The sequence below is a fragment of the Lipotes vexillifer genome, unplaced genomic scaffold (assembly GCF_000442215.2).
Source record: "Lipotes vexillifer unplaced genomic scaffold, Lipotes_vexillifer_v1.1 scaffold1816, whole genome shotgun sequence".
In the NCBI taxonomy this organism is placed as follows: Eukaryota; Metazoa; Chordata; class Mammalia; order Artiodactyla; family Lipotidae; genus Lipotes; species Lipotes vexillifer.
This window is the reverse complement of record NW_006781315.1, coordinates 723381-750075: the sequence shown is the minus strand read 5'-3', so window position 1 is coordinate 750075 and position 26695 is coordinate 723381. Positions and strand designations below refer to the sequence as shown.

At 35.1% G+C, this 26695-nt stretch overlaps 1 protein-coding gene across 4 annotated transcripts in view; it reads left to right on the top strand.

Annotated features, from left to right (window-relative positions):
* The window catches only part of ROBO1 (roundabout guidance receptor 1), a 952567-nt gene that overhangs the window by 607748 nt on the left and 318124 nt on the right, over positions 1–26695 (top strand). For all 4 annotated transcript variants that reach the window (XM_007454543.1, XM_007454546.1, XM_007454545.1 and 1 more), the window contains one exon: positions 23517–23843. In XM_007454543.1, the coding sequence (XP_007454605.1) occupies positions 23517–23843 (327 nt within the window). The remainder of the gene's footprint in view (positions 1–23516; positions 23844–26695) is intronic.

Sequence of the window (26695 nt, the reverse complement as noted above, 5' to 3'; positions counted from 1 at the left end):
ACTATTATAGGCATTTTCAAATACTCTGGTCTAGAGTCAGGATGAAATAAGTTATGGTCAGCCTTACTCTGCTGTCGTGTTTCTAACATTCTGTGCCAAGCAATTAGCAGTATAACCAATATATAATTCAAAAGAGTTCCTAGGAGAAGGACATTTAAGTTAGGTATTCTTTCTACTTGTAGACTTGTGCTATGCTCTACAGCATTCTCCTCCATCCTTTATGAATGTTGGAACGTGATTTTAATATCTGAGCTTCTGTAATGATAATACTTTTAATTTGAATAGCGTTTCACTTGGGGGAACAAAGCTGCTGGGAATCCAGTATTGTTTTAAAGAAAATTTATGTTTTATCAATTATGACAACTATCTTATGTTTTAAAAAGGTACATTTGTGTGCAGAACAATAGTTATTTAGTTTACAGAGTAATACTTGATGCAGACACGATTTTGAGATTCAGTCATGTGCCCCTTGGCTTTACAAAATTCAGATAATTTCAACTTATTGGAGTAGTGTCAGGCAGGCTCAAGTAATTTACCGAAAATTAGACCTCAAATAAGGTGCTTAACTATTCTGAGCCTCCCTTTCTTCATCTCCAAATATTTAAAAGTAGGAAGTCACGGATACTCACTAAGATAAAGTCAGTTTGCTGTAAACCTGAAACTAACACAACATTGTAAATCAACTATAAAAAAAAAGATAAAATACATAGACTGACATCTAATTATGTCTATTATAAAATTCATTTTTATTTACCCTTACCAGTAATGGAATATATTCTGAAATTTACCGGTATATCATGTGAATGAAACTTATTTGTCAGACAAAGAAAATGCATTGTATCTCAGATAATGTAAAAACTCATACCTTGTTGTTGAATTGGACTAGAAACAACTCCTGACAAAAGAAAATGGAGGTTTGGCCAAACTTGATCAGTTTCTTCTCACTAACTTATGGTCAGAGAGTTTCTTTTGTCATTTTAAAAATCCATATATTACTTACAATTGTATTTCTGCAGTTATCATGCTTTCCATTTTATGACTCCCGAGAGTATCTTGCTAGTTATTCTTCAAGGTCCTTATTGCTTTGTCCTCAAATAAATCACATGGTCTCTAACAGGAGGTAACAAGTAAAACTTTCAGAAGCTCTTTTGATAGTTTTATAATAGCACTTTAAAACTCAACTGCATTTAATATGAAATATTGATTTCCCTCCACCCATAATTTCTTAAACTTCAGTAGAAAAGTTTATTTGTTTGCCATCCTAATCCCAAAATGATAGCAAGTGTGTGATGGGTTCACCTTTGGAAGACTAAAAACAGGTAAACCTCAGAAGAATTGTGTACGTAATTATAGCCAGTTTGAGAAAATCAAAACATTTTTCTTTTCTTTTCTTTCTTTTTTTTTTTTAAATAGCATTCAATTTTACCCTAATTCTTAGAACAGTTACCGTATTTTCTTATAAGGTGGAGAAATCACTTTACATAATGTTGAAATACTTTTATTAGATTTAGGGTCTTTTTAATTTTAGGAATTTTTCCTATTGATGCAAGGGATTAACTCTCAAATATGGACCAACCCTACAGCTGTGTAATACCACTAGAAAATAAAAGATGGAGGGTAACCATTCCTTTTTTGCTTCTAAACAAGATATATCAAATGCTGTATGACCAGATTGAGGGGCTTTTACTCCCAAGTCCTGTATAAATGAAGGAAGTCTTCATTGCCCATTTTTCTTTCTTTGTTGGAGGATGAAAGAGTGAGGGTTGTGTGTAAGGCAAAACCTAAAAATCAAGTCTTAAGTAAGGAAGCAAGGTTTTAGTTACAGGAACTGAGCGTGGCTTAGAGTGATAAACAGTAGCCTAGCTTTAAAGGTGGAGTGGAGCGGAGAGGTGGGCAAGAGTGAGCAGGTCATACATAGCAGAATATAGCTTGGTGAAGAGTCACATGTCCTTAGATTTCCCCTGCCAAAGGGAAGCATGCTCTCAGACTCCTCCTAGCTTTAAAACTGAAAATAGAGGTTAAGTGGTTTCAGGCAAGTATTCACAATATTGACAGATGAATGGATTGAAAGGGAAGTAAATAGAAAAGCACTCAACTGAGAAGAGGAAGGGAAGTGGATACCTAGCATTTATTACGTATGTGCCTGACTCTATGCTAGGCACTTTACATCTGGCCTCATACCAATTCTGGGAGGTAGGAGTTTTCATTCCAGTTTTATATCATTTTTTCAGATAAGGAAATTGAGAATCAGAGAATGACATTGCATAGATTTATGTAGCCAGTATTAGGGCATGGATTTAAAGCTGTAGAATAAAAAAGAGTTGTGTTAATAATCAAGGCAGATAAGTCATTTACTACAGGATCTACAGAGAGAGAGATCTGATGAACTGCAGCACTTGTCTGGGAAAGTTAGTTGATACTAATACTAGTGGTATTTTAGAAGGTGAAATAATTTATTCTCCAGTTGTTTCTAAAGAGATGGATCTCTTTAAAAATGTTGGTTAAGAGGTGCCAATGTTATTTAAATTAAAACAGTATGTTTTAACATTAGAACTCAATAGTTAGTATGAATTCATATTTCCTGTTAGAGAAACAGTGATTCAACTTTGCACTGGAACCAGAAATAGATCAGGTGTTTTTAGACTTCAATGTGCATCAGAATTACCTCTGGTATTTGTTAAAAATAGATTTTTGAAAGACTTGGTCCACTGGATCAGGAGTGGGGATCCCTGACATCCGAATAATTAACAAGAGCCCACCTCTCTAGTTTACTCCGAAGTTCCCCAGAAATTAAGATTCATGGATATAAATTATGATATTCATTGTGATATACAGCAGTGTTTAAGAGCTACAGGTATAGGTTTTGATTGTCCCTTCTCCATTTATTTTCACTTATCAGTAGATTAGAACTGTATTGTCCAACACAGTAGCCACCAGTTGTATGTGACTATTTAAATGAAATTAATTAAAATAAAATGAAATAAAATTTGAGTTTCGGGGCTTCCCTGGTGGCGCAGTGGTTGAGAGTCCACCTGCCGATGCAGGGGACACGGGTTCGTGCCCCGGTCCGGGAAGATCCCACGTGCCGCGGAGCGGCAGGGCCTGTGAGCCATGGCCGCTGAGCCTGCGCGTCCGGAGCCTGTGCTCCGCAACGGGAGAGGCCACAGCAGTGAGAGGCCCGCGTCCCGCAAAAAAAAAAAAAAAAAAATTTGAGTTTCAAGTGCTCAAAAGCCTCATGTGGCTGATGGGTGCTGTATCAGAGAGAGCACATATAGAACATTTTAATCATTATTGCAGAAAATTCTCTTGGACAGCACTGGATTAGAATGTAAGAATAATGAAATGTGGCCCCATTATGGTTTTTATGGTATTGGGAATTATTTTTGAAAGTTAGCCTTATTAAAATATCACTTTCTTGGACTTCCCTGGTGGCTCAGTGATTAAGAATCTGCCTGCCACTGCAGGAGACACGGGTTTGATCCCTGGTCCAGGAAGATGCCACATGCCGCGGAGCAGCTAAGCCCGTGCGCCACACTACTGAGTCTGCATGCCACAACTACTGAAGCCTGCGCGTCTAGAGTGCCTAGAGCCCGCAACAAGAGAAACCACCACAATGAGAAGCCCGTGCGCCACAACCAAGAGTAGCCCCCTCTTGCCACAACTAGAGAAAGCCTGCGCACAGCAATGAAGACCCAACGCAGCCAAACATAGAATAAAAAAAAAAAAATCACTTTCTTTAAGTAGGAACAGATGATTTCTTTACAATAGTAACTTTCATATTAAACAGTACTTCTAATTAAATAACAAAGATTGCATGCTTTATTCTTTTGTTCTTTCTCTGTAAAGAATAAACATGCTTAAAGAAGATAAATTACTTAGATGGTTTCAACTTGAACTTGGAATGGTAATCATCTGAAGACTTTTTTGATGTACATGGGATTTTCCTGCTAAAAAACTTGCCCAAAGAACATTTCTTACTCTGCTCAAAGAAGTAGGAGTGGCCTCAGTATTCTCTCACTTTATAAAACAGGTTTAAAGATGATCTGCAAAAAATAAAGCTAAGAGTTCTAAACAACCTTGAGGATTTGTCCTAATATTGCTACATTATATCAGCTTGTGTGTATCATCAAAACAGTTTCTGTATTAAATGTTCATGGAATTTAGCATTAAATTTTAAGTGTAACTATACTAGTTTGATAGCATTTTCCTGAACATATCAAAGATAATTTCTAAATTATCAAGTGAAGTTATCTTAGGAAAATATATAGTATAATTACAGATTATAATCTGAAACATATAATTCTGTTTTTTTTTTTGTTTTTTTTTTTTCCCGGTACGCGGGCCTCTCACTGCTGTGGCCTCTCCCGTTGCGGAGCACAGGCTCCGGACGCGCAGGCTCAGCGGCCATGGCTCACAGGCCTAGCTGCTCCGTGGCATGTGGGATCTTCCCGGACCGGGGCACGAACCCGTGTCCCCTGCATCGGCAGGCGGACTCTCAACCACTGCGCCACCAGGGAAACCCTGAAACATATAATTCTTGAAATTAAAAAATCCATGGGAATGGTATGGAAAAAGAAAGCCTTCTCTACACTCTTTTAAAACATCATCTGTTGAGCTTCAAGTTGGTTTTTAAAAAATCTTAGAGTTATGTCATATTTAATGTATGAAAAAGACTGAAATTGACAGTGTCGGTTGCTTTCTCATCGTCAAACACAAGTTTCGGATGAAAGCAACCCAAAGCTGGCTTTCTTTTTGTCTCTCAAACCCCAAACCTCAGAGCTGTTGGACTAAGTTGTGTGAATTCTTACTTCACAATGCCACTTGAATTTTTCATTTTTGTTACCTTTGTTGCCTCACACCTGTGTTATGGGGAGGTGATTATCTTATCAGTCCTGCGTCTCCTCCCACTGCTCTTCATCCTGCCCAGTCCTGTTTTCATCCTGTTATTTTACTTATCAAAATCTTTCAAGGGGCTTCCCTGGTGCCGCAGTGGTTGAGAGTTCTCCTGCCGATGCAGGGGACACGGGTTCGTGCCCCGGTCCGGGAGGATCCCACATGCCGCGGAGCGGCTGGGCCCGTGAGCCATGGCCTCTGAGCCCGCGCGTCCGGAGCCTGTGCTCCGCAACGGGAGAGGCCACGACAGTGAGAGGCCCGCGTACCGCAAAAAAACAAAACAAACAAACAAAAAATCTTTTAAGAACTTCTTTGTTGCTAAGAGGCTAGAATCCAGAAGCCTCTCTTAAACATTTTTAGATCTTAGAGTTTGGCCCAAGTTGACATTTCAGCTCCTATTTTCTACTAGTCTTAGACCAAACCCTTCAGACGAATGATCCTAGGCTTCTTTTTGAAACATTATTCTCTGTTTCTTCCCCTCTATATTTCTTTCGAATCATCCTTCTCACTCATTTCTGCTTATCCCAGGGGTTGTTATGGGTTGACGTTTGTCCCACAAGAACAGTTGTTGAAGTCTTAACCCTTAGTATCTGTGAATGTGACATTATTTAGAGATGGGGGCTTTGCAGATGAGCAAGTTAAGATGAGGTCATTAGGGTGGGCCTTAATCCAATTTTAAAAGGAGGAAATTTGGGCACAGAAAGAGAGATAGGGAGAAGACCATGTGAAGATGAAGGCGGAGTTTGGGGGTGAGGTGATGTGCAGCAAAAGCAGAGGAACTTCCAGGAAACCGCTAGAAGCTGGGAGAAAAGCATAAAACAGATTCTCCCTCACAGCCTTCAGGAGGAACTAATCCTGCTGGATCTTAATCTTGGACTTCTAGTCTCCAGAAGTGTGAGACAAAAAAAATTCTGTTGTTTAATCCACCCAGTTTGTTGTACTTTGTTATGGCAACCCTAGAAAATGGATACACTCAACTATTTTGTTGTTTGTTAAAAAAAATGTTATTTTTGCCTTACTGTTCCTCTTCAAGAATCTGATGGCCTTTTCTGTGTATAGATTGTCTCTCTAGAAAAATGCAAATATGTTTATCAACACAAAACTCCAAATAATTTCAGGGGCAAAGAACCTTTGACCAACCCAAATCATATCCAGCTTTCCATGTCCAACCAAAACCTCGTCTTCTCTGAGAAAGCAGTCTCCCCACTTCACTTTTGGTTCTTATTTCTTCTCTGGCTTTTACTGTATATATTTTGTTTACAAACTTCTTGGATTCTGAACTTCCCAACATATATAAGCCCTCCCCAACTTAAAAACACCAGTCTTTCTCAGTCCTGAAGTCCTCCATTGTAAGATTTTGAAGTGGAGGATTAGTTCACCAACATCACAAGGTAAGTATATATATGATATGGGGAGACCACATGTTCACAATTCCCAATAAATGCTTGGAAGTTACTAATTTACTAAGTGCTCAGGACCTTCATGCCAGCTAGTGTTGTTCCTTTCTTAATGTTCATGTCTGCTAAAATACTTCTCCACACAAAATAACTTGAATTTCCTGCTTGGGCAAGGGAATAATAGTAACAGGTGTTAACTGCGCTCAGCCTGTGCTGAGTCCAGAAAAAGTTTAAAATGTGAAGGCAGAGAAGCAGTGTTGCATGGCAATGCATTGTAAGGACTGCGGGGCCTGGAGCCCGCAGCTTTGAATATGATTCTCAGCTCTCTATGAATTATTTGGGAGATATTGTGCAAGTTGTTTACTCCTGCGAACTTTTCTTTATTCATCTAAAAAAATAAAGATAATGAGCCTTATATTTCTTGTGAAGATTAGAACCTAAGACTATGTCACTTTTTATATCTCTGTGCATGCCCACAGAAATTTGCCTCCACTTTCAAAAATTCATAGACACTTTGAAGCACATCCTGGATGAGCTAAGAACACCTCTTTAGACTCTTCTACAAAAGATTTTATCCTGAACCTCATGTTTAAAAGATTCAGAAGGACCAGGTCTTGGTTCTGGCTACAAGGGATTATTTGTTGTCAGCTTTAATCAAGTATTTTCAATCCGTTGACTAGTTTTCCTTTGTTTGGAAAATGTGAGGGTCGACAAATTTATCTGTTCTTATTCCAGCTTTAACATGCTATATTAACCTCATTTTATGGATGAAGAAACTGACCCAGTAACTGAGGATGGAGAGGTAGTAATTTATGAACCTAGGAGAAAAACCCAAGTATTCTGATATGAATTCACTACCTTCTTTCCTCCCAACTACCATGTAGAACCAAAGTATTTCTTCTAGTTTTTCCTACATTAATTTGAGAGTTAAAGAAAAATCTTTGGATTGATGATATTTATTCTTACACAAGATAAATCCTTAAATAATTGGACTGTTTTACAGCATGGATTAGTGGTTAGGTGCCTGAATTCTGGAGCTGACTGCAGGGATGTAAATCTCTGTTCCATCACTTAGTACCTGTGAAATCTTGGGCTGGTTACTTATTTTCTGTGCCTCAGTTTGTTTCCTCATCTATGAATTATGAATAATAGTAGTGCCTAACTCAGAACATTTTGAGGATTGTGAGAATTATGAAAATGGAACATAAGTATATTGTAGCTATTGTTCTAACATTCCTGACTAACAAGGTAATTATAAAAGTCCTTTTCATGGAAGCAACCTAAGTGTCCATCGACAGATGAATGGATAAAGAAGATGTGGCACATGTATACAATGGAATATTACTCAGCCATAAAAAGAAACAAAATTGAGTTATTTGTAGTGAGGTGGATGGACCTAGAGACTGTCATACAGAGTGGAGTAAGACAGAAAGAGAAAAATACCATATGCTAACACATATATATGGAATCTAAGATAAAAAAAAAGGTCATGAAGAGCCTAGGGGCAAGACGGGAATAAAGACACAGACCTACTTGAGAATGGACTTGCTATGTGGAGGGGGTAGGGTAAGCTGGGACAAAGTGAGAGAGTGGCATGGACATATATACACTACCAAATGTCAAATAGGTAGCTAGTGGGAAGCAGTTGCATAGCACAGGGAGATCAGCTCGGTGCTTTGTGACCACCTAGAGGGGTGGGATAGGGAGAGTGGGAGGGAGATGCAAGAGAGAGGAGATATGGGTATATATATATATAATGTATAGCTGATTCATTTTGTTATACAGCAGAAACTGTAAAGCAATTATACTCCAATAAAGATGTTAAAGAAAAATAAATGTCTTTTTTTATTAAAGTATTACTAATTTACAATGTTGTGTTAGCTTCAAGTGTACAGCAAAGTGACTCAGTTTTATATATATATATATATATATATATATATATTCTTTTTCAGATTCTTTTCCGCAATAGGTTATTAAGAGGTATCGAGTAAAGTTCCCTGTGCTATACAGTAGGTCCTTGTTGTTTGTTTACCTATTTTTTATATAGTAGTGTGTATAAGTTAATCCCAAACTCTTAAGTTCTCTCTCCCCTTTGGTAACCATAAGTTTGTTTTCTATGTCTGTGAGTCTCTTTCTGTTTCATAAATAAGTTCATTTGTATCTTTTTTTTCTTTAGATTCCACTTATAAGCAATTTATATTGCTACAAATGCAAGTATTTCATTGTTTTTTATGGCTCAGTATTATTCCATTGTCTATATGTACCACGTCTTCTTTATCCATTCATCTGTCAATGGACATTTAGGTTGCTTCCATGTTTTGGCTATTGTAAATAACGCTGCTGTGAATAGTGCTGTAAATAGCGGTGCATGTATCTTTTCAAATTATTTTTCTCTGGCTATATGCCCAGGAGTGGGATTGCAGCATTATGTGGTAACTCTATTTTTAGTTCTTTAAGGACCCTCCATACTGTTCTCTATAGTGACTGCACCAATTTTCATTCCAACAGTGTAGGATGGTTCCTTTTTCTCCACACCCTCTCTAGCATTTATTATTTATAGACTTTTTAATAATGGCCATTCTGACTGGTCTGAGGTGATACCTTATGGTAGTTTTGATTTGCATTTCTCTAATAATTAGCAATATTGAGCCTCTTTTCATGTGCCTGTTGGCCATCTGTATGTATTTTTTGGAGGGATGTCTATTTAGGTCTTCTGCCCATTTTTTGATGGGGTTGTTTGTTTTTTTGATATTAAGTTGTATGAGCTGTTTTGTATATTTTGGAAATTAATGCCTTCTCAGTAACATCATTTGCAAATATTTTCTCCCAGTCTGTAAGTTTTCTTTTCATTTTGTTTATGTTTTCCTTTGCAGTGCAAAAGCTTTTAAGTTTAATTAGGTCCCATTTGTTTATTTTTGGTTTTATTTCCATTATTCTAGGAGACAGATACAAAAATTATGTTTAAACCATTGAGTTTGTGTGGCTAATGGATGAATAAGAATTAAAACTTGAAGATTTCCTGAGACTAAAATTTAAAATTGTTTTGAGAATTAATAAATGTTTAAATGTAAATTTAATCCTGTAAATTTAATGTATAATCTGTAATGAAAATAGGGGTTTGAGTAGTCATTAATATTTTGCAGGAAGGTTCTGAACAGTGTGAACCAAATTGAAGGCACAAATAAGCATATTTTTAAAGTGATGTAACTAGGACTATAGCATTAAAGGAAAATCATACTTAATAGTATATTCATACTTAATTTTCATTTCCGTATATTAAAGGATTATAGAGAATTTTAAAGTAACAGTTTAGAAAGGCAGTATTATAATCAAAGTACCAGACAACTGTAGGTTACAGATTAAAAAGTTGGAATTTAGCATTTTTTAACAAGGTGTTAAATATTTTTGGAATTATTGAAAAATTTTAAAAGATACCTTTAAAAATGTATTTTTGAAGATATGCATCAACACTTAAACTTTTAAAAACGCATCGTTCCCCAAATTCCATAACTAAGATTATATATTAAGGAAATAATTTAATACATGAATGAAGGTGTATACACAATGATGTTAAACTTTAGTTTTGATAATCCTAAAAATTTGGTAATAAACTTCCTATAAGGAAGTTCAGTTAATTGTAACACATCAATGAGATATATTATTTATACATTTAAAATTTTATGTTCTTTTATACATAAAAAAACATAAAAATATGTTTTTCATGAGTTCCTAGTGAAAGGGCAAAATGTTTACTGTAAGAAAAAATTGATTTTAGAATATATCATGTAGAAATGAATAGAATAATATTGGAAGGAAGGGTATTAAAATAATAGCCTTGTTTTTTTCTGTAAGTGTATGGAATTATAAGTAAGTATTTTATTATTTACTTTACTCCATACTTTCTACATTTTCTGCAATGCATTTTTTATTATTTATTTTAATTTGTATCAGTTTTTGTATACTTTTAATTTATAAAAGTAATATATAAAAGGAAGCATAACTTTTTGGCTGTCGATTTTGAGAGGCTTGTTTATACTATAGGTTAATTTTTAACTTGAGTAAAGTTGAGACAACAGCTCAAGTTATGTTGTTATATTTCCTACCCCTGGAACAACATTTGCCATTTTCTTTCCATTTCTTGACGCAGTGATTTCATAATGCACAAGTATGTGACTAAAATATTCTCTTTGAAGAGCGTATTCTTGCAAGTATACATTAGTCATATACATTTTAGATTTTTTAATACATGATTACACTAAATGTTGTATTAAGGTTCTGCTAATAGTTAAGTGGAGAATAGCTATTATAAATGTAAACTCTGGAGCCAAATTACCTGAGACCATGACTCAGATCTGTCATACATTAGCAGTGTGACCTCAGGTGAATTACTTAACATTGTTATGCTTCAATTTCTCATCTATAAAATGGGATTAATAATAACATTGCAGTTTTTGTGTGTGTGTGTGATGATTAAATGAGTTAATGTATTTGAAACACTTAGTGTGGAATGCATAGTAAGCACTGTAAAACTATTTGCTAGTATTAACATTAGTAGTCATTGAAATATTGTAAAAATGATATAATTTCAGAACACTCAATAATATGAGAGATATATATCATCATAGACTCAGCTTCTAGTTCAGTGGTTCTCAAACTTTAGATTTCATTAAAATCACATTGTGTAAAGTACCACTTAGAAGTCGTCACACCCAAAAGCCATGACTGAATAGGTCAGGGACTACTTATCTACACTTTTAACCTCATCCCAAGTTTTTCTAAAGCAGAAAAATAAAGTAAAGAATACTTAGAAATTAGAGAAACCTCTAAAACAAATAAAGATGGATCGCATATTGAGGCTTATTGCTTACATTTAATGTTTAATATTAAAAAAAAATTTTTTTAAAGGTTACCTACTGAGTGGGTTGTTACTACTCCAGTTTGGAATGCCTGTACCTGATATTTTGGAAGGCTTTATTTTAATGAGCCTATATTTGTCTCTGAAAACATTAGATGCAATTTTATACATACTTGTAGTAAACAAAATACTTTTTTCAAAAGAAAATTACCCTTACTTTTTCAAAAGACCATATTCTATAAATAAATAATATATAATATAATACATTATATAAATATAGTTACAAATAAATACAGTTCTAAAATGAATAAAACAAAAAATCAGCCAAGTAAACAAACAAAGACAACTTTCATTCCTCTCCATCTCAGTTCTTGTTTCAGTGCTAGCAGAAAGGTAGAGAAATACCTATTATATTGAAATATTTTACTAGGTATTAACAGGCTGAATAGGAAAAATGTAAATATATTTTGATAATGTAATTGGGTCTTAATTTATTATTAATAGAAGGTCTCAGAATTGCTCAAAAATATTCAAATGTGAAGAGAAAATTTATTTAAGATAAAAAAAAAAAAAGACTTTCCCTGAGTGACATAGACTAGGAATTACCTTGTAATGTATCAAAGATAAGTAAAATAATTAGGTCTATTTGTTTCCTAAAGAGAAGAGGCGATTGATACCAGTTAATAGGTTTAAATCCATATCAAGTCTTTGAACTCCTAGTGATGACACAGGGCATGACCAAGCAGCTCTGCGCCTCAGGGTTTGTGGACTCTTTTCATTTAAATCTCATACAGACTTTCAAGCTTTCCAGGAAGGTTTATTTTTGGTTGAAGACATTTGCTTCTGCTCATTCTGTCTTGCATGGAGTACATTTGCTTCCACTAATTCTAACTATGTTGCACACAGCTTTACATATACAACTCTTTCATTTGTTCAGTGATTGCTTTTGTGTATTCGCAAAAAAAGTGTAATATTGGCTAAAAGGTATATAAGTGCATATGCATTGTTTAAGTGTACACAGTGTTAGCTGCGTATTGTTCACATTAACTTTGCATTTTTGGTAACAGAGAGAGAGAGCGAGAGAGCGAGAAAGAAAGACAGGTACTACTGTTTTTGTTTGTTTCTTTGTTTGCACTCTTGTATTACCTGCATCTAGCAAAGACCTGGTGTAGTGTGAGTACTTAGTACATATTTGTTGAGTGAATAAATGAATGCTAAAGAGTTAGCAAAAATTGAATTTTATTTTCTCCATATTTTCCAAAACATTTTGTTGGCTTTCACACTTCTAAAATAAAATATTTTATTATGAAAATAATACCAGAACATCATGGAATACTTAAAAACTAGAGAAAATTAGAGAGAATTTTCAACAGTCCCTAAGAAATTGACATTAATATTCCTTTTACATCTTTTTTCTTGGTCTCTTTCTCCTTCTGTCTCTCTCTCAGTCTATCTCTTGTGCTAGAATTGTGCAACTTACACTTGTGTTAATCTTTGTATTTGTGTTGCACATGATACTGTGTACAGGTTCCAAAGGTCTTAGAATTAATTTTAAAGAAAGCTCCCTACTTCAAATGAACCAGTGTATCTCCAAATCCTTTCAGGGAAGCCATTGCTTCAGGGCTCCTTTCCTGTGGATGTTTGCTTCCCAGAAGCAGAAGTAAAGATTTCCCTTACTTTCTCTTGAACCCGGGGGTGGGAGGGTGGGCACTGACTGCCTTCAAGCATGGATGTGTGTCTATACCATGTTCTAAACTATTTATAAATACGTGTGAAGGCACCCATCACTTTTTTCCCATTATCTGATTATTCATTCAACAAATTCTGTTGAATACCTGTTGAGTGCTAGATGCTATTGTAGGCACTGGAGATGTAGAAGTATTTCAGTTATTTTTTATTTAGTAACTAAGCAGAAGTATTTCAATATTATAAATGCTTTCTAATCAAAACTGATTTTATGGCGCTTTCCCCTCAAAATTAATTAAACCACAATCAAAATAATGATTAAAAGTATTATATTTCTTTTTTAAAGTTAAATTATCATACAAAATGATAAATTCATATAGACATCATATTATTGCAATTAGAAAATAACCCTCAGGAAAAAGTGACAACAGACCTCCATTCCACAAGAAAAAGAAAATTCCAAACATACCTGCAAAAGAAAAAGAGAGAGAGAGAGACAGAGAGAGAGAGAGAGAGAGAGAGCGCGAGAGCATTACAAATCTCAAGTCAGAGTGCAAAAAAGAAAAAAATCCTCTTAGAAGAATTTTTTGGAATTTTATCATTTTGCATCAAAATTTACATATGGTAATAATTTATGTACATGGATTTTTCTCTGTTAGATCAACTACACAGAACTTTGTTGTGGATTGATGAATTATTTACTTATCTCTTTAGAAAATAAAGATTACAGAGTCGATTTTAAGTTAACATATAGAATAGCTTTTAAATCCCCATATCTCATATGTCAAAGGATTAGAATCTGCCTCTCAGCATTTTTTTATTAGGGTGCCTTTTAGAATCTGTAAGAACTAAATTTGAGATATAATGAGAGAGAAATGGGGAAGTTATGGAAAGGTAAAGATGAAAGTTTGCTCATTGTAAAAGAGTTTGTTTAGAAATTCTTGTTCATGTCAGAAGTATTGACTGCGTTTTAAAATGAGTGAAGTTGACTGCATTCCTATAGAGATTTCTCAGTAATCTTTTAAAAGTTGTTTTAAGTGTTTTGTTTTCCAAAAGAGTAATTGTCTTTAGACTCTTTAGACCATTAATTTTAGAATTGCAATTCCATACTCTATCTTGCAGACATTAATGACTTACCTAGATTCAGGAGTTCTCTAAATATGGCTCAAGCATAACTAATTCAAGAAGTAAAGTTGAAAGTTTTATTTTAATACTTTAATTGATTAAAGGTAATTGATAAATATTACTTTACATAATCCTTTTTCAAAAACTTCTGTACAGTTAAGGAATTGTATTTTATCCATATTTGTTTTTATGTACTTTTGATTTATGATTTAAAAACATGTTTTTAAACACAAAAATAAGATTATTTTCAGAATCAAGGTTTTCCCCTAGAAATTTGAATTCAGGACAGAGGAAGATTAGTAAGCCAGGTTTATTTTATGCAGTTATAAGAGTGTTTTTGTGTTGCTGTTTCAATAAGGAAAGTCTGCTCATGTTCTGTGTACTGAAGTAGTTAGCTAAAATTTATAATCATTTGCTGTTTTTATATTATATCCAAAGAAATGAAGTATAAATTAACATTGATTGGAATGCCACATAATTTGTTCTAATATGTTGGAAATCCAATAATAGGATGAACTATATTTCTATAGCAATAAAAAATATTCACAGGACCACCCATATACTGTTTTCACAGTTCAAAATATTGTCCAAAACGCTTTGTCTATAAAAAACAGTCCTAAAAGCTGATATAAGTGATTCTATGTTCAGACCTAAATATCTTGGTTCATCAGTATGAGCATTAATAAATAAAGAATTATTTGTGAATTTTGATAGTCAGTATATCTATAGAGAGTTGACTTGAAATGTTATGCTACACAATTACCAACTTTATCTATAGTCTCGCTACCCATAGGATTTTTTATTTTTGTAATGAAAAGGAAAAGAACAATATGACTATTCACTCAGTTTATTGAACAACTTTATGATCATTACCTTGAACTCTTTATTGGGTAGATTGCTTATCTCCACTTTCCTTAGGTCTTCTGGGATTCTGTCTTGTTCCTTCATTTGGCACATATTCCTCTGCCTCCTTATTTTGCCTAATTCTCTGTGTTTATATTTATGTAGTTAGGTAGGTTGGTTACGTTTCCCAGTCTCGGAGAAGTGTCCTTACATAGGAGACATCCTATGGGGCCGAGCAGCATGCTCCCCCCTGTTCACCAGAGCTGTATGCTCTTGGGGTGTCCCCTGTGTGGGTTACCTGGGCCCCTCTGTTGTGGCAGGGCTAACTACTGTGGGTGCGCTGGTAGGTGGGGTGGGCTTGTGGTCTGGTTGACTGCTAAGCCCTGCTTTGTGTGGTGACTGGTGCTGGGCCGCTCCCACTGGTGGCCGGGTAAGCCTTTAGCGCTAATAGGCCAGAGGGAGGACTCCAAAATGGTGCTTGCCTAGACTAGTGTCTTCATGGTATAACGAGCTCCCCAAGATGGCTGCTGCCAGCATTTATGTCCTCAGGGGAGTCCCAGTTGCCTCCTGCCTCTCTGGGAGGCTTTTCTAAGCTCAGCAAGTGGATCTGACCCAGGTTCCTTTCAGATTATTGCCTCTGGGCTGGGACTCAGGGTGTGAATTTTTTGCATGCCCTTTCACAGAGGAGTCTGTTTTCTATAGCCCTCTGACTCTCCCATATCTAAACCCCTTTGGCCTTCAAAACCAAGTGTTCTGGGAGCTCTTCTTCCAGGCAGGGCCCCTGGGTTAGAGAGCCCAAAGGGGGCCTAAACGTCTCGCTTTTTGGAGAAAACCTCAGCAGTTGTGATTCTTCTCCTGTTTGTGGGTCATCTCCCTGGGGGTGTGGGTCTTGACTGTACTATGTCTCTGTGCATCTTATCTGTCTCATTTTGATTCCTTCTTTATATCTTTAGTTATAGAAGATCTTTTCTGCTAGTTTTCAGGTCACTCTCGTAGATAGTTGCCCTGTAAAGGGTTGCAATTTTGGTGTGTTCTTGGAAGGAGATGATCTCAGGGTCTTTTCTACATCACCATCTTGGCCCTCTCAACCCTAATCTGTATTATTTTAAAAGCATTACTGTGTCTTTTAAAGTTTTGAAAGTAACATATTTAATCAATATATCTATATGGAATATTTTTCACACGGAACAGAGATGCTTCATTATAGATGACCTTAGCGTCAGCATCTGATAATTCTTAGTAAAACAATCAGTTGGCTGTGCTAAGTGCTCTAGTTTTATTTTTTTATCCTCTTTTGAAAACTGTTTTGCTGGAATTGTGCCAGATCTTGCCAAGAACTGTGTAAATGAGAAAGTATTTTGGTTTGAATTCTCAACTAAAACTAGAGACTGGCTTAGTTTGCAACTGTTCTTACAGATTTAGGAAAAATGTAATTGATTTCTTTATAAATTAACAAGAGTCCTAATGTAATCCCAGAAGAAGAGAGTCATAAAACCAAACAATGGTCTTTATTCCAATTTCCAAAATACTACATTAATGGTTCTAACCCATGAGTTAATGCAATATTATTTTGTGCTTCAGGGATTATGCTATCCTCTAAAGTATAGGTGTTATTTTTATATTCATTTACAGATGAAGAAACCTTCAGAGAGGTGAAGGAATTTATCCAAGTTCACACAGCTAACAAGTAGCAGAGCCTAGATTTAAACCCATTCAAACTGAATCCGTTCTCTAGATTTAATAAAATTTCCCCACAAAAGATGGATTAGTTAATGCTTTCTTGCCAATGCAGTTCCTTCTTCTGGAATCTAGTTTCTTCTCCTTCTACCTCTCCTTGTATGGCTCTTATTTTTCAATATTATCCTTATTAATATTTCTGTCTCTTTTGTTGAACTTCTGGCTGTTAAGGTTAGGAATTTTATTTCATTTTTCTTTGCATTGCCAATGCTTAGCACAAGTCTTAATACAATATAGGCATGGTATATAGGTAAACTGATGGGTAAGAGAGTGACAGAATTTGGACTTTAAGATATGCAAATATTTTGTTTGGCATTTTATTGAAAATAAAATTCTCTTATTTGCATGTTAATTGGAAATTTTACTAAAGGGCAGATAGGAAGCATGAACTCAACTAAACAACTCAACCCTCCAATCCCTTTAGTTATAGCCTATAGTGAAATCCTGGCTGATTTGAGTCAGCTGAGGCAGTTCTTGCAGTTAATGCCATAGTAGCTTCTGCAATATTTGTATTCCATGATCACATTATTAAAAATAGGGGGAAGGGCAAGCAATATTGTTTCAAAAATTTAACTTATGCGACTGTCAGTCTTTCTCACATCTCTGGGGACACAGCCATATGATATTAGATTCTGTAGAAATATTACAAAAATACCAGGGATTCATTCCTGGAATTTCATTTTGTTCTATTTTAGTAAGCATTTAAGATCATAACAGACAGTACCAGTGGCACTCAGTTAATTATTGGGATTATTCTAAATTTTGAATAGAAAATAATTCCTCTCCCCAATTTGTTAGGTGGGATTATAATCAAGGGGAATTAGGAAGGAACAAAGTACCTAAGGAAAATGGCATGATCCATTAATCATATAATTATTTTAATGCATCTTGTATTCCTTTATTCTATATAAATTTCAGGTGAAATTGCCGAGTTTTTCTGTAGAGTGTTCTGTTTTTATAGTTACAGTAAGCATGAGTATTTGGGAAATGTGTATAACTCAGTAAAGGATATTTAAGTCTACTCTCTGCACAGTGAGTAATTAATGGGGGCTGTCTTCTTATTTTTAACAAATATCTCCTTGTAGGATGAAATTCTGACAGGAAAATTACAGGATTGGAGCCCATGGTAGGATTTATGTTAATAATTGGAGGCCTTTTGCTCCTTAAGATGTAAATGGAGCTTAAATAAAAAAGGTTAAGAGGCAAGGCTCTTTTAAGAATGTAAGTATTCTTTTACAAATATAGGTATGTTGTCAAGACAAATGTGTATTCTCCACACCCCCCTTTGGGCAAATGTCACCAAATTGTCTATTAATATTCATTGTGCATATGTCAACTACTCACTGAACTTGTTTCTCTTGTGCTTTTAGCAATATTACAGGCATTCTTGTGCTGCAGATGTTTTAATATGATATATGATACGAATGGATATTTTAATCATTTAGGTTTTCCATTCTACCTACCACGGAATAGGAAAAAGAAATTTGGATCAAAACAAGACTTTGTTAATAAAATAAATACTGCTTTGCTCAATCTGCTAAGAAGAAACAGACTTGAAAACCTAAACAAACAAAACCCTGAGACACGTATTACTGCTATACTAGAAAAGAAGAATAAAATCATACATTTGAAAAAAGAATAAAATTATATATTTGTTTCTTTGCATACCTCAGCAGAATATTAACAAATCAGTCCCTTAAACGGTTACTTGCTTATGTTTCTGTAAATGCAATGTCTTAAAGGGGGGAACAGTTTACATCCAACTAGGAGTTTGGTTTCCTCATAATAAATCTCATGTGACTTTGATATATTTCCTTGAAATACTTAGCACTTACGTGTGTATCTTTTTCCAGCTGTGGTTGTGTAAATATTTAGATATTTCAGTCACTTGTGTTTATATTTTATCTTCCAACCGGGCAGTTGTTGAAGGAATCCTGCCCTGCCCTTTTTCCCTGATGCTGGCCTTTCCTGAAGTCAATTGCGTTATATTCCCAAGGTCCTACCAGGATGCTTGCCTTGCCTTGTCAGGATTCAGCTGACGTTATTATCCTAGTTCCTTGTTAAAGCCTCACTCCATCAGCCCCTTTCCTTTTACCCCCTCTTCTTTGTAACTTTTTAGTTTCTTATGCAGAATATAGTTGAAACCTTGAATTTGGTTTTGCCAAGTGTAATATAAACCTTTTATCTTATTATATAAAAAATACCCAAATTAGCATAACTAAAATGGTGGTTATTGGGTGATTTATAGGAACTCAGAATTTATGATTGAAGAAAGAAGGCATTTTATGAATAGTGAGTCAAGAATATTATATAAAGAGAGGTGTTGTGACAGAGTGGAGACGGACACAACGTCTAAGATTTATATATGTTCTTCCCTAATTATTCTTGGTGTAACTCCCTCAAGGTCCTCCTTTGAGAAAGTGAATCACAGTTATTGATAGAAGCTGGGTGACATTTTTCCCACAAAGCATGCTGGTGGAAAAAAAAATGGGGATCAGTGATATTTCATTTTAATTGTGCAAACTGTGTAGAAACTGAGGTTCTCAAATATTAAAACCTGATAAAATAGGAGAGCTACTCAGAAATGCAAGCTCATATTTAGATAAGCTCACAAGGAATGCTTTATGTTCTCATTCGTTCATCATGAAAGTCTTTACTGAGTTAAGTGACTATGAAAGCATATGATTTACAGTAAGATATTCTCTGATTGCATGGGAAAAGAACATTAGATGTTATCAGGTTTGACTGCTTCTTACTGTTTTCATTATCTACATTTTAAATAAAAGTAATCAAAATTAACAACTTCCAGTGTTGGAAACAAGAATGGATTTTAACTAATTAATCCTAGCAATATTAATGGAATAGTGGGAAAGAGCAAGGATTTTGAATTTGACTAGGATTGGATCCCAGCACTGCCACCTTCCAGCCAAGCACCAGTGCTTAGTTCCCCCATATGGTTACCAGATAACAACACCCACCTCATGAAGATGCTGTTGTGACAAAGGAGATGGTGGATAATTAATATTTGTTTTCTTTTCCACTCCTTTTCTTCCTGCTTAGACATGATAATAAAGAATAATTTAGTATAGTTTTTAATAGAGATGATGAATGCAATTTATAATTGTTATTATTGAGGTTAACTGATGACTTGTAATAAATATCACTCGGGAATTGGAAAGTTCCTTTCTTAAAGGTTGTACCTTATGAGAAATGTGGCATTTCTATGTTTTTTTGTTGTGATTTCCAAAAGTTTTGGCTCTACAGCCAAGTAACTCTTTTTTTTTTTGCTAACCCTGTTCATTCTCTTCAGATTATTATATGCTAACAGAGTGTATTTTCTTTTGAAGTGTGTTCCTCAGAAGCAAAGTTCAGTGGGATGTCCCATAAAAAGAAAAATATAGAGTTCAGTGGCCAAATAAGTTTAAGAAATTGCTGCATATTATACTTTTCTTCTAGAGCACATAATGTACATTAGCAAGATTAAAAGACCCTGAGAACCCGGATCTTTTTTTGAGTAAACAGTCTGAGAAAAGAATATTTCACAGAGCATTTTGAAAATTTAGCCTTTAATAGAATAGAGAGCATTTTTACTGCTGAAACTCTTTTACTGAATGCTGCTGTACAAACATCATGGTGAAAACTTGGGCCTGAGCTCCCCACTCCCAAAAATCATATTGGCTGTGGTCCAGCTATACGTGGCTGTAGGTTAGGGATGGAGTCTTGAGCTCCACTGCACTTTCGTGGAGCCTGGGGGATCTCCAGGTTCTTTAATTGGCCGTTACATCCTCTATACACACTCCTTAGGCAGTTTTATTCTTTCCCAGTGTTTCAGTCTCCAACTTGATTTTCATATATGGATCCAACTGAGATTTTTTTTCCTGAGGTCAAACTTGGATATTTAATAGGCAACCTGTCGTCCTTATTTGGATATTCTGGAAGTACTGCAAACTCTCCACATCTCATGCTGAATAAATCATCTCCGTCCTTCCTCTCACCACATCCCACTCTCTTATTCTTGACCTTCATTGGGACTGCCCTTCACCCATTGCTCAGATCAGGAACTCAGAATCTCTCTATCCTCTGCTTCTCTTCCATCTTGTGCATTTTTCATTTCCACCTTCTCCCACATTGCCAGTGAGTAGGTCCTGTTGATACTGTAACTAAATATCTCGAGATTCTTCCTTTTATCTTCCTTTCTGTCTGTCAAGATCCAAGTTCAAGCTTTCAGAATTTATTGTTTAAAGAGTGTAAAAGTGTCCTAACTAATCCCTTCCTAGCTTAGCTGCTGCAGTCTAGTTTCATACTATCAAGAGTGAGCTCTTTAAAACCAAACTTAAGCATGCAATCCCTTGCTTAAAATATTTGAATGTTCTTGTTGACTTCATTTAGGTTCCAGAACTTTGGCTTGATGTACAAAGCCCATCTGACACCTGCCTTATACTGAGGCTGTACTAACCTACCTACAGGTCCCAGAGTGTACCATATGCTTTTGTAGCTGTGCCTCTGAGTGAAAGCCTTTCCTTTCTTTTCTTCCTGACTCATTTTTCAAGACCTACCTCAAGTTTCATGTGTCGGTATGCCTTTCTTGGGCAGTGTTAAGTGCCCATTCTTCGTATTCTTATAGCAACCTGTACATCCCTGTTTCCTATCTGAAATAGACTTACAGAATATAAATAAAACTGGCTTAAATTAAATATATATTACCTCAGCAGTTGATCTTCATTAGCATCCATCTTTCATAATTACAGCCAAAATAAAGGCCAGTAATATATTACAATGCTTTATTTTCTGAACTATACAGCACTTGTGGTTGAGTAATCTTAAATTCAATTTAAATTTCATTTGCCTTCAGTATAGCCTTTGCTAAAGACCACGAGTTTCCAAGTAATTTTTTTCCCATGTAGCTGGCTTATTTCCTCCTCTTTTAGAGCCTGGTTTCATTTAACGGATTTATAGTATGCTGTATCCCATGCACTGAACTAAAGCTATTTCTCAATATTTCAGATTATAAAACTATTACTCAATATTTCAGATTATAATTTTTTTGTTTCATGGTAGACATAAGCAAATAGTAGATCTTTTAGTTTCATCATTCATTTATCATTTCATTAAGAAATAGTAACTGCAGCAGTTACAAATTAGACATGTAAATAAACCCCATGCAGAGCTTACAGTCTAGCAGAGGTTAAACAGTATGCCTATATGGTTACAATTTAAAAATAAAATCTGTTAAAGTCTCTTTATACAGTGCATGATTATTAAGCTTCAGATCATTCCACTCAAATAGGGTTTTGCTGTTAGCACTTTATTTTTTTATTTACTCAGCACATATTTATTGAGTATCTGTCGTGTGTTCAGCACTCTGCCAGGGATAAGGGAAGCAACCATGAGCAAAATCAGACCCACAGGTCTTACAGAGTGATGGGAAAGACAGTGTTCAAAGCATCAAACAAATAAATTTAAAATATAATTCTGATTATTTTACCATAGGTAGTTTCATACCCTTGCTAAAAAGAAGCATTTAAGTTTTGTGGTAAAGATCAGGGAAGGTCGAGATTTGAAAGAAGAATGGGTATAAACCAGGATAAGATCATTTTGATCCCAGACGCTGTGGCAGGCATAGGCCTGTGGTAGGAAGAAGCTTAATATATTTGTGGAACTAACAGAAGACTGGAGTGAAGAAAGCAGAGAAAGGAGTGGAACAGGAAGCATCCTGAGATCTAGATAGGGGAATGAACACACTGACTCTTGTAGGTTTTGTTAAAGATTTTAAGAGCAATGAGTTTATTTTAAGAGCCACTGAAGTAGGGGAGGACCCAGATTGTACTTGTATTTCAGAGCCATTATTTGGCTGCATTGAAGTGAAGCTATTTAAGAGCTTTCCTAAATCCTGGTGGGAATCTATAGTACTTTGATCTGGGATGGTAGCTGGCTGTAGAGAGTGAGATGAGTAGATTGATTTAAGAAACTTGGGGGGAGGGTTAGAGGACAGAAAGAGGGGTGTCAAGCGAGACTGGTTTCTACTTTTCATTGTTTATTGAGATCGGAACGCTAGATGAGAACAAGGTTCAAGGTTTGGTTGTTGAAGTTGAGAAATCTCTAAGATTTTTACATATGAAATCTATCCATGGCAACAGTAAGGTAGGAAACTTGATCCCTCTTTTAGAGATTATAATCTCATTGAAAAAAATAAGGTACAGACAGAAAATATTTAAATGACACATACACTCAGGCCTTCACTTATTAAGTAATATACGAGGTCGAGAATGTAAGGCTCTCACCTAGTAAGGCTCTCACCTTTTTCATTGAATGTTATATTTAATTATTTAAACACCATTATTTAACATTTCATCTTTGAAGTCTACTAAAATAGTAACATAATTATTGGAGACAAATGAACTTAATTTATTAATAAAAACTCTGGGAAAGTAAATATATACACACACACACACACACACACACACACATATATATTTATTATTTACAAAAATATAAAAGTTTATGTAAAGAACAGTTCCATCATATATACTTTAACATAAATGTTTATTATTATATAGCATATGTTTTGCTAAAGTGTTGATTGATGTTTCATTAAAAATGAGATTCCAGGAAGCCATGCCATTATTTGTAATAGTCGACAATTCTCTAACACATTCCTCTGCAAAAACAGGCACGTACGTGGTACAAACAGACAGGGTAATGGGTTCTGAAAGGATTTGTGGACAAGGGATTTGGAGAGCAGACAGGATTTGTACAAAGTTTTAGCGAGAGCACTTTCTAAGTGGTGGGTCAAAAGGATTCAGGAATTAGAAGGTATAGTCAAGGTGGACACCAGAAGGATTAGTCAGTAAGGAGGTGAGGAAGAGTAGGTCGTTATTATGCAGTGTTTAGATAGTAGTGCTAACGCCTATGCTTTTGAAATAAGACTTTTAATTGTTTTCAAGTGATGAAATGAAGATATTTTGTCAATTCTTATGCAGGCTCCCGTCTTCGTCAGGAAGATTTTCCACCTCGCATTGTTGAACACCCTTCCGACCTAATTGTCTCAAAAGGAGAACCTGCAACTTTGAACTGCAAAGCTGAAGGCCGCCCCACACCCACCATTGAATGGTACAAAGGTGGGGAGAGAGTGGAGACAGACAAAGATGACCCTCGCTCACACCGAATGTTGCTGCCAAGTGGATCTTTATTTTTCTTACGTATAGTGCATGGACGAAAAAGTAGGCCTGATGAAGGGGTCTATGTCTGTGTAGCAAGGAATTACCTCGGAGAGGCTGTGAGTCACAATGCATCGCTGGAGGTAGCCAGTAAGTAAAATGGGCTTTCTGTGTTTGGAGAGATGGCCACATGGGATCATTTCCCTTGATCACAGTAATAAAAGTTTAAACCTGTATCACAGGCTTTACCTGAGGAAAATCTCTAGATTTGTATATGAATATCATCTACTATTTGTTTGAATTTTCTATATTTCTCATCTTAGCTGGTTATTCAAGCTAAATTGGTATTTACACATAGTTATTGAACTGTTGTACTTTTTTAAAAAAATTTTTTAGTTAAAAAAATTTTATTTTATATTGGACTAGAGTTGATTTACAATGTTGTGTTACTTTCAGGTGTACAGCAAAGCAATTCAATTATGCATATACGTATATCTATTCTTTTTGAAATTCTTTTCCCATTTAGTTTATTACAGAGTATTGAGCAGAGTTCCCTGTGCTTTGTTTTACGTTTTGGAGCTGTTTTCTGTTGAACATGCTCACTGAAATGGATGTATTCTTCTCCTTTGTTCCTTTTAAATATATAGAAAATGAGGATGTTTATGGAAATATAATAGTGTAGGGTATTTTTCATTTGTCTTCATTAGGAGAAATACTTTCAACTGGTAGTGTTGGCTGTAGTTTTAAACTGTTTCTAACTCTCAGAAATATACTTTTGGTAAAGCTATATCCAAAGAAATGTATGTATCTGCCTCATATTGTATTATCTTGGCTACACTGTAGTGCACTCTTGGAGGAAAACACGTGGATGGAATCCTCAGGGAGTTGATGGTTCAGTTTATTTACACAGATACCAAAGGCTGCTCATTTGGAATTACCTCAATAAGGATTTAGCTGACTAATGATTAAATTCTTATATATAGAGTCTAGATGTGTATTGTATTTGAATTAGAATTAGGCTTATTTTCAATAAACATTCAAGAGGTGGCCAGAAAATTTCATTCCTTTGAAAGAATCCTGCTGTGTATATGTATATGTGACAGAAATTGAGAATTGTATAGGGATTGGAGACACAAATGGAATTTAGATCTAATTCACTTTAAATTTTAATATCACTTTAAATTTAGCTATCTATAATTATATATGAAACTGTATACATAACTATGTCTACATTTATATATAATGTTTTCCAAGGTGATTGATATTTTACTACAATGTATGTTCAAAATTTTAGTTATATAATCAGTTTTCATAATCTCTAACATTGTCTCTTGCATTCAACTAGAACATGAATATAAAGAACCGCAGGGGCTTCCCTGGTGGTGCAGTGGTTGAGAGTCTGCCTGCCGATGCAGGGGACACAGGTTCGTGCCCTGGTCCGGGAAGATCCCACATGCTGCGGAGGGGCTAGGCCCGTGAGCCATGGCCGCTGAGCCTGTGCGTCCAGAGCCTGTGCTCCGCAACGGAAGAGGCCACAACAGTGAGAGGCCGCGTACCGCAAAAAAAAAAAAAAAACCGCAGATAATTATGACATTATAGACATAGAAAGGAATTTAAAGATAGATTATTCCAACTCAATCATATTATTAATGTGAAGTCATCTCCAGAGAATTTAGATGATTTGATCACACTCACAGAGCCATGTAATACTTACCTTGAGACAGAAGGCCAAAGATACCTGATACGAGCATAAAATTTAATTAGATAGAATAAAAAATTAGAGTAACCATTTAAACCTCTGTCAGAATTAGGCATTCGCATTTTTAAAACATTTACTTGAAATCCAAGTTTATATTTCTCTATTCACAGTTAACTGATAATTAACTTATTGTACTTTCTCTTATTGCCTTGATTCTCAGTGAAGGTCCTAGAGCTAAATCAGTGAGATGTATAAAAGCTATAATCACAGCAGAAAGATATTTTTCTTTTTCTTTTTTAAGCTCAACTTTAAATGTAGCACAAGCAAAATAATTTTAAAGTTTCAACTTACTTATAAGACATATATATATGTTTTGACAAAGTCATCTTTCAAAGTTACGATATTAACACCTTTCTAACGCTTGGCACCGTTATACTTAAGAATTATTATTTTCTGTGAAGATAAATGTGAGTTAACATTTGAGAACAAATTTAGAGAATCAAGAAAGATGATGTAGATAACCTAGGCCAACTCCTGTGTGTGGTATGTAAGAAACTGAGGATGAGGAGGGAAAAACAGTGATTGTTTATTCTCTGGAATTAGAATTCTTTATAAGAAATGTGTACCAACAGAAATATCAAAGATCATCTCATGCTTCTGTATTATTTTCTACTCTCCTTGTATTCTTATCATTGTCAGATTTTTTAAAAAGTTTATAGACTTGAGTAGAGAGTCTAAATGCTTACCCTCTAGATCTTCCTTTTCAAAACACCTCTAGTTTTACTTCAGATGATCAAGATATCCTTAATGCATTGGGATTTAGAGACCTGTCTGTTTTAATCTGGCTTTTGTGCAGTTATTTTAAAAGACACCATTAGTTTCCAGTTAAGTTCTGTTTCTAACTTAGACATTCCATTACCTTGAGAGTCCATTATGGGAAAAGCTCTTGCAGTCTCAGTCAACAAATATACGATCATGAAATTGAAACCAGACATAAGAGCATTATATAACTTTTACCAGTAAAATATTCAAATACATAGTCCCTTAATGCATAGTTCACAAATTTTAGTGGGATATTCCTGACACATTCCAAAATGTTGTCAAGCTCCAGAGAAAAAGGGATATCATAATTTACTGAATAAAATTTAATAAAACTACTCTAGAAAATACTTTAAGGTCATATTCAGTAACAATTCATATACTTGGGAAGGGAGAAGTATATAGATATATATTTATCAAATATAGTTTGCTGTTAATAAGGGTAGTTTGATAATAAGGATCACCTTTTTTTTTTTTTTTTTTT